Source organism: Nicotiana tabacum, chromosome 17, assembly GCF_000715075.1.
Source record: "Nicotiana tabacum cultivar K326 chromosome 17, ASM71507v2, whole genome shotgun sequence".
Lineage (NCBI taxonomy): Eukaryota > Viridiplantae > Streptophyta > Magnoliopsida > Solanales > Solanaceae > Nicotiana > Nicotiana tabacum.
In genome coordinates this window covers 128,257,981-128,270,437 of record NC_134096.1, presented here as the reverse complement: position 1 = coordinate 128,270,437, position 12,457 = coordinate 128,257,981, and the positions used below count along the sequence as shown (strand labels likewise).

The following is a 12,457-nucleotide window of genomic DNA, read 5'->3' as shown; positions in this document are numbered from 1 at the left end:
AAACTAAAGAAAGTTAGGCTAGTGTGTCGAATTTTTATGTATCAATGTCGATATAAAGAAATATAATTTTGTGGAAAATTGAAAATTCACCTGCTGGAGGATTAAAATAGGAACAAAAAGAGCTACGTATTGGATAATGGGATTTCTCATTGAAAGGGGACATAAGACGACCATTTTAAAGCACATCACGATCTATAGATATAAGGCAACACAGACCGGAAAAGGTTAATTTCATTACCTTTAATGTCTTAAATTTAAAAGAAGATGAAGTAAAATCAAATTTATCTATAATAACCTCGTTTGTTCAATATTTTTTGATAGTTATATTAAAATATTGTTATAGATAAAATATTTTATAACATAATATAAAAATTGATTTTAAAAATAATATGATTTTTATAATAAATGACTATTATATAAGGATACTTTTATAAAGAGGTTTGATCGGTGGGAACGGGGACAGACTCTTCGAGGCAAGTAGTTAACCAAGTGCATACTATAATTAAAGACTTTCTTGATTTCATAAATTTTCTAAGAGTTTATTACTCAATTTCGTAAATAGTACATGTCACAAGATCCAAAAAATAAACAAATAAGTAAATAGTCCAAAGGGCAATTCAGTAACTTAACATCATATCCTCGCTATAAATATACACCATCCATCCCCAATTCCTCTCAAGCCCCCCTCGATTAGTCTCTCTTACACTGTCACGCGCTAAGAATTCAATTCTCTTTCATTTTTCTGGTGAAAACATGGCGACTCGGCAAGTTATCGAAAACCAAAGGGAAAATGCGGAAGTGTACACCGATCCAGTGATGTGCAAGCAGAAATCGCTTGAACTTCTAAAGGAAATCAACATGCCAAATGGTCTACTCCCTCTAGATGACATCTTAGAGGTGGGCCGCAACAAAGAAACCGGGTTCGTTTGGCTGAAACAGAAGAAGGCCAAAGAGCACAAGTTTAAGAAGATCGGTAAGCTCGTCTGGTACGACACTGAGGTGACGGCGATCGTTGAGGATCGTCGGATGAAGAAGCTCACTGGTGTTAAAAGCAAGGAGCTTCTCATTTGGGTTACCCTTTCTGATATTTCAATTCAAGACCCGGAGTTTAAGAAAATTACCTTTGCTACCCCTGCTGGACTTTCTAGGGCTTATCCTGTGTCTGCTTTCGAGGAGGAGGAGGAGGTGAAGAATTGAATTGGTGGAGGTTTCAGGGGTATTCTGGGGAATTAATAATTTCGAATATGTGTTTCTTCTTTCTTGTTTTTATTTATTTAAATTACTGTCTTATGTAACCGTAAGTTAAAATGTGAAAGTGGAACTATAGTTATAGCGGATAATCTTCTCCTTTTTAGTAATTTTATTTATTTTGCTTATAATGAGAATTTATATATACGCGCTTAACAACGAACTACTCATTCACAAGATCCCCGTTTTGATGTGGCGCTTGAAGCCATTATGCTCCTCCAATACTCCGAATCACATCAAAAGGCTTGTCTATGGTGATAAAGTTTGACCGAAACCAATAGGTTAAAGCAACATTTTTATAATACTATCGATAGCCCCTTAAACTTGTTAAATACTATTTATTTCGACATTCAATAAGTCCATCACATTTAAACACTCCAGTCACATCTTAAATATGTCATTTAGACACAAAATTAATAGGCAGCCAAAATACAAAAATATAAATCAATGACTGACACGTGTAATTTTCTTAAAAAATGACAATTGTAATTAAAAAAGAAACAAAAATAACAGAAAAACCTCTCTCTTCCTCTCCCCCTCTTCTCCGCTGACAAATCCATACCCTCCCTTCCCCTCTCCACGCTGCTGCTTCTTCCCACCCGTTTTTGCTATATTAGTTCTTTAGAACTTGTCCTGATGGCATTATTTTGGAAACAATAAAGAAATTATTATGACTTTTATTCTGTGTTGCAAAAACTTGAAAGAAATTAATCATGGTCATTTCCGGAGAGAATCATCGATTTCGGACATAAGTTAGTACACTTTTTTATGTCGTTTTCCCACTTGTTATTCCAAAGCATATTTATGGGTTGAGTTTGTTTTTCAAGTTCAAAAGGAAACTTGTGATTGGAAGACATGGCAAGGAACAGAGTGTTCACGGAGGTGGAGGGAAGAGAAGATGGAGGAATTTGAATCCACGTGCACCTATGAATTCTAAAGAAGTCAATGTTCTTGCCATCAATGGTAATCTCGTAGATCGGAAAGTTATTGAACGGCTGCTCAAATCACCTTTTGTAAAGGTTGAATGACATTTTCACACTATAATCCTAACTCAGTTCTTTTGCTTTTGTTCAAAATTACAAATAAAATTTTTGATGTTAATTTCCAATCTAGATTTGTTGATTTTGTTTTGGCAAAACTTGTTGGCAACAATTTCAATAGATAGTTTGGTTGAATTGGTCGACGTTTGTGTGGTGGAAATATTGAAAGAGTTTGAGGAAGAAGGTGAAGAAATGGGGCCACAGATCTGAAAAATGAAAAAGAATAGTTCATCGGAAATTTTTTTGGCGAAGCTATTCATTTTCTGGCAAGAAGTAGGTGAACTTTGCCTGTTGGATGATTTTCACGCGCCTCAAAAACGTGAGAAACACTTTCCTTGCCATGTCATGTCAGCACATTGTGTCTGAATGACACATTTGAGATGTGATTAAAGTGTTTAAATGGAACGGACTTAAGATTAAGTGTCTAAGTGAAAAGCATTGACAAATTTAAGGGGCTATCGATGTATTCTGCCTTTATATTAGTAGAAAATAAAGAATGATTTAGATTTCATGGACAAGCAAGAAATTTGGCCAAAAATATTTAAGATTTAACATACATGCACTAAAATAATATTTGATTTATGTGTGTGTATATATATATATATATATATATATATATATATATATATATATACTGTATACAAAGAGCATTTGACCTTAGACGTACTTTTTTTTGTTATCCATTTCGAAAAAAATAATATATTTATAAATTTAAAAATAATTTAATTTAAATTTTTTATTTTACGTACTTTATCGTTAATGAAAACTTTTTACAGTCACATAAATGTCATGGTTTTAACCCATTAAACTTTTAGGACCACAAATTTAATAAATTAAACTAGCTCGTATAAATAAAAATGGAGGGAGTATAATTTTTCGATTCAATTGATCACTCCTATGGTAGCTCCGGCCCCATCACCGTTTAAGACATTCGGTGTTCCCATTCCAAACCGCACAAAAGAGGAAGAGAAGCCATGAATTCAGAAATCAGACAGCTAAATATTTATTCTTGAAAAAGAAAGAAAAATAAAAATTGCAATAGCTAGCAATAAAGAGAGACGATGGTAGGTGACCTAGAATTTAAAGTAGAAGCACCACGTTGAATCACATGACTATGTAGGCACCGCTAAATAGCCTCCTAAACTAGCGCGTGTGAGCGTTGGGTAACAGACTCTGGGGTATGGAAAGAAGGATGGACTTCTAAGTCGAAACTTTAAAGGAAAGTTGTCCCAGTTTTCTTTGTCATTCCTAGGGCAGTCCTGTATTATTAGTTTGTTACTATTAAGGGTACGGGTGTTCAAGAAAAAAAATTTGAAAATTATAATTGAGTCAAGCCGACTTGAAGAACAACATTCCTGCGTTTTGGCAAATATCAGTTTAAATCAACATTAAATATAACTAGTATTAATACTCGCGCGATGCGCGGACATAAAAAACGTCAAATTATGATTTGAGTTATTTGAATTATATACAAATAACCTTAAAATTAAACTTTATATATAGAAATTATAAATAATTATTAGATATTAATTAAGAATCAGGATATAAAACCATTTTTCAAATCTCATAGTGGATAACTTGTTCCTTTTCTATATCCGTATTAACCAACCCCTTGATTTTGTACTTGTATTTTGTTGTACGAATAATATTAAAGAATACTAAAAATGTGACGTTGTGATCTGTTTTGTTTGAGCACATTAAATCATATTATTTTAACAAAATTCTTACTACCACTTTATTTTTCATCTCAAATTCAAAAAAGTCTTATCCTTCTACATTTTTAGATGGATTTTTTTCTCTTTTTTGTTCCATGCTTATAGTTTTTGCGTTATTTATTACTTAATATTGTTATACTGTAATGAGATTTTTTTTTATTTATAAATTAACTTAATGTCTTGCTTATTATCCTCTTGCTAGGCAAGCCAACGTTAGAATAATATTAGTTATTTTAAAATAATTTTAAATTAATTAATAACAAATAAACAAATGCGAAAATAAAGTCTGAAATAGAGTGAATAATGCATAATAATAGCGATGTCTAAATATCATCCTAGAACTGGTGTCACAAGTGTACAAGCTACTAGAATAATACAAATAAAGGTTTGAATGAAAATGAAGTTGTCTGAAAGAAATACACAACTACGATAAAGTGGAAAGGGATTTCAGAACAACGAACAACATACAATTATACCTCAAGTCTCCTACGAATAGCTGAATCCAAGCAAATCTAATATACGCCACTGGGACCAACTCCGGTATCTGCACAAGGAGTGTAGAGTATAGTATGAGTACAACCGATCCCATATACCCAGTAAGTGTCGTGCCTAATCTTGAAGAAGTAGTGACGAGGCTAAGGCAGGTCACTTACATTAACCCGTACGCAATAATAATAATAACAACAATAATAGAAATAAAACAGGTAACTCATTTCAACAGTTGAAGCCAACTCGACAATCATAACCAATTATTATTTCAATCAGTTTCCGTTGCGACGTGCAACCCGATCCCACAATATATTCATATTCATTTCCGTTGTGGCGTGCAACCCGGTCTCACAATATATTCATTTTTATTTAATTCTGTTGTGGCGTGCAACCCGATCCTCAATATATCTTTTTAATCAATTCTGTTGCGGCGTGCAACCCGCTCCTCCAATATATTCATTTCAATCAATTCTGTTGCGGTGCGCAACCCGCTCCTCCAATATATTCATTTAAACAATTCTGTTGCAGTGTGCAACTCGCTCCTCCAATGTATTCATTTTCATCTCTATCGCGACGTGCAACCCGCTCCTCAAATAATATAATTTACCAATTTTTATAAAAGAAATTACTCCAATAAATGCAATAATTAATATAAAATTATAAGACAACAAGCATACAATAATTATGATTTATTTAGAAATAAGTGATGAAAAGTAGCAATTAATTGTGGAAATTAAGGAGGAAATATGCAATTTAATAATTAGTATGCTAAATGTCAAGTAGCAATTAAGTCACATAAATCAAATAAGCATGTAGCAATTATAGCATGGATTCAAGGCATAATATTGAGCAAGGAATAAGAGAGAAATAACTAATATAATAATTAATTCACGATTTAAAATAATTTATAATTTTTAAATAATTATGCAAATAATTAATTTGACGACGTATAAGCACTCGTCACCTCGCCTATACGTCGTTCACATGAATTTCACATAACAAATAATTCAAGGATTCTATTCCCTCAAGTCAAAGTTAACCATGACACTTACCTCGCTTCACAACCAATTTCAAGATTCCAATAAACTTTTGCCTCGCGAATTCATGTCCGAAAGCTTCAAATCTAGTCACAAACAATTCAATATACTCAACACGAATCGTAGGAATTAATTCCATATGAATTTACTAATTTTTCGGATTAAGATCCGAAATTCATTTTAAAAATTGACAGTGGGACCCACGTCTCGAATCTCAAAAAAATTATGAAATTCGAACACCCGTTCCGATATGAGTCCAACCATACAAAAATTATCGAATTCCGACGTCAGATTGTCTGTCAAATCCTAAATTTTGTTTTTGAAATTTTTTACAAAAATCTCAATTTCTTCCATCTAAATCCGAAATAAATGATGAATATTGACATGGATTTATGAAATACAATCACTTGTGGATAGAGAACACTTACCCAAGTCGAATTCGTGAAAACCCCTTTTGGAATCGCCCAAATCTAAGACTCAAAACTCAAAAATGAGTAAAAACGGCAAAACTCCCCGTGTTATGGGGGTTTTATGTCCGTGGGGCGCTGCCTGTGGCGCCGTTTCTAGAACTTCAGAAGTCCCAACTCCAGGGATAGCGCCTCACGCTACCCTGGACGCTGACGGAAAATATTTTCCGACACAGAAATGGGCATAACTCTCTCATACGATATCCAAATTCAACGATTCTTTTTGCTATGGCTCCGAAATTTCAATATGGATATAACGCTTCAATAAAAACTGAATTTGGAGATCATTTTATTAATTAGATACCACTTATTCTTGAAAACACAATGTCGAAACATTCTAGAATATCCAAATTAAGTTTCGTCAACCATTCGAAATCCACCTTTGGCCCTCGAAGAAGTAGTGATGAGAGGTCAACTTTGACACTCACTATGGGTCAATAATATTAAAATAGAAATATTTAAATAGATATGATTTATGTGAATAACAATAATTTTCTTAACTAGCGAAAATAAATAATGCTTTCAAATTCAATAATTTCCAATTAATCATTTATCTTCACAAGCTGCAATAGGATGTCAAGGTATCATGTAATTATTATTATTAAGCATGATTTCTGCCGATGTCGTACGACCCGATCCAGAGTATCGTGTACACTGCCGAGGGACGTGCGACATGATCCATAGATGCATCTATACTACAGAGGCATTCGGCCTGCTCCATAGGAAAGGAGAACATTTTCTTATGAACCTCCGGAATGAGAAGTTATTATAAGGCTAACATAAAAGGATGTACAATTTCTATTAACAGTCAAGTAATTTGCACAAAATTCAAGTATGTGAAATTTCGGTCTTTTATTATTTCCTCTAAGAATTTCCAATATAATTTCATTACTTTAATTAAATAAAGGATGCAATTATTATAAATAATTCATGATTTGAGTTCTAAACTACCCGGACATAGCATAATTAGTAGCTACGCACGGACTCTCGTCACCTCGTGCGTACGTAGCCTCCACAATTAGTAACAATTATTAATTTAAACCACCTATGGGGTAAATTCCCTCTTACAAGGTTAGACAAGAGACTTACCTCGCTCTGAAATTCCATAGCTGGCTCCAACAACACTCTAACACCTCAAACCGATGCTTTTCGATCCAAAACTATGCAAACAATGTACAAACCAATCAAAATGTATACTCCAATGCTTGAAATTTAACAATTTATAAAAATTCTGAACTTCACTCGAAAAGTTGGCAGTGGGGCCCATGTATCAGAACCAGACGAAACTCACAAAATTCGATAACCCATTCAATTACGAGTTCAACCATACTAATTTCATTCAAATCCAACTCCGAATCGGTATTCAAAATTCAAAAGAAATTATAGAAATTTCTTCCGATTTCTTCTTGAAAAATCCATAATCTAACTTCGAAAATGAAGATTAATCCATGAAATATAATCACAAATGAGTCAAGAATGCTTAAACAAAGTTTTGTGATGAAATTCCTCTTCAAAATTGCTAAATTCCGAGGTTCCCAACTAAAAATATGAAATAATAGCTCAAAGGTCCAAAATAGAGGACTTATAACTGACCAGGTTTACGGTCACTATGCAGCCCGCAAACCTGTTCTGCGGTCGCATAATGCACTGCAGAATAGTTCTGCGGTTGCATAGCACACCGCAGAACCTCTCTCCGAAAAATCCCAAGGCGGGATAAGCGACAAGAGTGCTGCCCAAGAAATGGTTATGCGGTCGCATAATGGGCCTCAAAAATGACATTAAAAATGGCCCAAAAGACTGCTCCACTCTGTGGCCATTCCGCGGTCGCTGAACGGACCGCAGAAATGCCTACTTCTGCCCAACATTTTTCTTCAACTCCCCAGCACACTGTTCAATCCAAAAAGTCCGAACCTCTACTATTATTAACCTCTACGCCTACTTCGGCATCACAGAATCCAGGTTTTTAGGAAAACTTTTACGGGGCCTTACATAGTCAGGCTGCATGGCACTCTAGTTTCTATCATTTTTGATCGAGGGGCTCAGTTCACGGCAAATTTTTGAAAGAATTTTCAGCAAGGTTTGGGTACTCAGGTGAATCTTAGTACATCCTTCCATCCACAAACCGATGGGCAGTCAGAGTGGACTATTCAGATGCTTGAGGATATGTTGCGTGCTTGTGTTCTTGACTTTAAGGGTAGCTGGGATGATCATTTGCCACGCATAGAGTTTGCTTATAACAACATCTTTCATGCTAGTATTCAAATGGCACCATTTAAGGCATTATATGGATGGATATGTAGATCTCCCATTGGGTGATTCGAAATTGGGAAAGTGGAGTTGATAGGGCCAGACCTCCTGTATTAGGCTATGAAAAAGATTAAGATCATTAAGGAGTGGTTGAAAACTGCTCAGAGTCGTCAAAAATCCTATTCGAATCTTTGTCGCAGAGACTTAGAGTTCAAAGAAGATGATTGGGTATTCTTGAAATTTCCCCCATGAAGGTATAATACAGTTTAGAAAGAAAGGGAAATTGAGTCTGAGGTATGTCAGACCGTACACGATCATTCAGAGGATCAGTAAGGTAGCGTACAAGCTTGAGCTACCACCTGATATGTCCTTAGTGCACCCGATGTTCCATGTGTCTATGTTGAAGAAGGTAGTTGGAGATCCGTCAGCTATTGTGCCGGTTGAGACATTGAAGTTAATGAGGAACTGTCATATGAAGAAATTCCAATTTCTATTATTGATCAGCAAGTCCGGAAGTTGAGAAATAAAGAAATTGCATTCGTGAAAGTGCTATGGTGAAACCAACAGGTTGAAAAGGCTACTTGGGAAGCCGAGGAAGAAATGAAAAAAAGTATCCTTATTTGTTTGAATAGCCATGTATTTATAAAGTTGTGTTCTATGAAAATTCTAAGGGTTACCTTCTACGAATTATGTATTTTTTGTACAGTTGATATTAAGGGTGTTTGGTTTCTGGTAATATATTGCTCATGAGGCCATATTAGGTGTTGTTATTGTGTTATATTGCGTCATTGGATTATATATATATATATATATTGAAGATGTGTTTCTGTGGCTCTCTCACAGGTGGATATGCCCAGTTACAGAGGAAACTCTGGCAAAAGTTTTTAAAAATTTAGGGAGTTAGTCAAATTTGGGGTTGCGGGTATGTGGTATGAAAACTAAGTTGTATAAGATGCTAATAGTGAATCTTGACCCTCATTCGAGGATGATTGATCTTAAGTAGGGGAGGATGTAAGGCCCTGTGAAATTTTTCCTAAAAACCGGGGTTCCGTGATGCCAGGGTAGGCGTAGAGATTAATATTAGTAGCTCGCCGTGGTTCAGACTTTTTGGATTGAATAGTACGCTGGGGAGTTGAAGGAAAATATCTGGCAGAAATAGGGGTTTCTGCAGCCCATTCTGCGGCCGCATAATAACTCTGCGGGCTGCAGAATGGTCGCAGAGTGAGGCAGTTTTTCTGGGTTGTTTTGATGTCATTTTTGCTGCCCATTATGCGACCGCATAACCATTTTGCGAGCCGCACTCTTGTCGCACAATCAACCTTGGAGTTTTGCGAAGGGAGGTTCTGCGGCGCATTATGCAACCGCAGAACAGGTCTGCGGGCCGCATAGTGACCACAGACCCAGTCAGTTTCTTTCCAGTTTTGGCACCCAATTTGTGCGGCCGATATGCGAACCACATATCCTGTCCCGGGGCTTCATTTTTGGAGTTTTTAAACCCGACCTTTCTTCGTTAAAACATATGCCATAGCCCATTTTGAACACTTTTCTGATATTTTTAGAGTGAAAGAGAGTTCTTAGAGTGGGGGAGTATCCTTCAACCTATTATCCATCAATTCTTGCTCAATCATTGAAGATTAACAAGAAAAACTCACTAGATCTTCATCCTAGAGGTAAAATTCTACACCCTAACCCTCAATTTTGAATTTTGTCTAAGAATGGGATAATTAGAAAGACAATTATTGGGTGTGTGGGTTGTTGTCTTGCATGCATGCATGTATTCTTGAAGTATGTGGGAAGGTGGTGAGCTAAAAATGGTAGAGAATGGGTTGGGAAATGATGGAATCTTCCACAAAAGGGCCTTAAAACATTGATGCACACATAGTGTTTGATAATATGCTCAAATGAGCTAGAATCATGACCATCTTCCTAATTTTGGTTCAACTTGTTATATTTCTATAATAGATTAAAGTTGCTAAGAATTATAGAACGCTTTAAAAGTTTAAGGAAGCTCAATTGAGGTATGTTGGCTAAACCCCCTTCTTCTTTGAATCGAATCCCACGGTGTTCAAGTAATTGGTGTAAGTCCCAAATTGATCATTATAGAATTGTCTATTCCTAATGTGTTTATGTTGAAGGATGTATGTTCAATATTTATTCTAAATGCTTCATCATGTTATCTTGCCATTTGAGGATGTGTTCAAAATGTGGAATATGTGTTAGAAATATTAAGACTTCATGTCAAGATCGAATAAAGGTTGTTATTCCAAATTGTATGAAAAACCTCTATGTGCCTAAGATTCCCAAATTTCTCATATGTGAATTTAATGTCTTGAATGGGAAACCTTATTGTTGTTGATAATGATAATGATGTTTGAATGTGGAAAGGGGAAACTGGAATTATGAAATACGGCCAAGTGTCAAGAATGACTTTCTAATTGAGGCCACTCGTGCCAATGAATTGAAAAAATATGAAAGAAGTATTAAGTGAGATGATTGATTGAAAAGGTAATGTCTCGGGTGAGACGGTCTAGCCGACCGGGCCGTGATCGGACGCCATACTGCACACATGGTGGTAACTGTGTTGGAAATTATAATGAAATCATGGTTATGGTTGATGTCTCAAATGATACGACCTAGTCGATCGGGTCGAGATCGAACTCCGTGTAAGAATATGGAGGTATTGTGAATTATGGTATATCGGCTCTAAAGATCACCCAACCTAATAACATGGATATGTGATCCTTATTTGATGTTTTAGTATTGTTTGAAGCTCTTATTGAACTCATAACTGTTTCCCCCTTGTATTATTATTCATTCTATTGAGATGGTGTTTAGTTTTACATACTAGTACTATTCGATAGTACTAACGTCCCATTTGCCGAGGGCGCTGCATTGTTAAATGGATGCAGGTGGTTCCATAACAAGCAGTGTTGATCTGCGATAGCTGTACACCTTCCTCCTAGCAGACTTAGTGAGTCTCACCTCATTCCGGGGTCATGTATCTTTTGTACATTTTGCTATCACGTTTGAGGTATAGCCGGGGCCTTATTGCCGGCACTATCATTGTACTCCTTTGTATCTTTTAGAGGCTCCGCAGATACTATATGGGTTGTACATAGGTGCTAGAAAAGTCAAACAGATTATGTTGTATTTTGGTCTCTTGTTCCACTCGAATCATAAGAATGTGTGTATCTTGAAACTTAAAAATGATGTAACCAATGAGATGACTTAGTATTGTATATATATGATCTTCCTACTGTCTAATTAATGAAATCATGTCTTCTCTTGATCGTGGGTGAGTTGGATAGAAAGTATCTAACATGCTTGCTCGACCGGGTTCATTCGGTTGAGCACCGGGCGCGCTCCCCGAGGTTGGGGTGTGATACCGATACTCGACCCGAACATACACCCAAGTCCGAAATCATCATACGGACCTATTGGAACCTTCAAATCCCGATTCTGAGGTCGTTTACTAAAACTCCAAACCTTAGTCAATTCTTCCAACTTAAAGCTTCTGAATTTAGAATTTTATTCCCAAATCAACTCCAAACCTCCCGAAATTCGATTCCGACCACACGTACAAGTCATAATACCTAAAGTGAAGTTACTCAAGGCCTCAAATAGCTGAACGGCGCGCTAAAGCTCAAAACGACCGGTCGGGTCGCTACAATTATTTTGGAAGCTTTTGAGAGAGAATCCAAGACTTTACTCTCTTTGTAAGCTTTATGACTTTATTTATTACTTTGTTCTTGTATTCTTGTATGAGTAGCTAACTTTAAATACTAAGGTTGTGGACCTTAAGTGGGTTTAATGTTAATGGGTGTTTACCATTGAATATATATATAATGGTTGGTTGATTTCTATTCATTTTTTATGCTTCATTTGTGGTTGATGGTTGCAAACATTGACTAGTGCCATTTAACTCTATATTTACTTGGAAAAGTGGTTTAGGGTTTGGTAGAATTGAATAGCAAGAACTCAAGGCTTTAAACCTTGTTTAATAATATCGCTTAGGGATAAGAGGATTCTACTTGGCATAAATTAGTTGCTCTTAATTGTAACTCTTTTATATTTGGGTAAAATCAAAAAGAGGAAATACTACCTAGTTATTGAAAAATATTGGGCAGTCATTTAGGAACTATTTGCATATCAAAGGACCTTCTATTAGAAATATATCATATTAACACCGATAGCATTATATTCAATTGATGGGG

At 35.7% G+C, this 12,457-nt stretch overlaps 1 protein-coding gene across 1 annotated transcript; it reads left to right on the top strand.

Annotated features, from left to right (window-relative positions):
• The first annotated feature begins 753 nt into the window (after positions 1 to 753).
• LOC107827263 (uncharacterized) lies at positions 754 to 1,197 on the top strand. Its single transcript, XM_016654360.2, has one exon. The coding sequence runs from the start codon at positions 754 to 756 to the stop codon at positions 1,195 to 1,197; it is 444 nt and encodes a 147-aa protein (XP_016509846.1).
• The last annotated feature ends 11,260 nt before the right edge of the window (positions 1,198 to 12,457 follow it).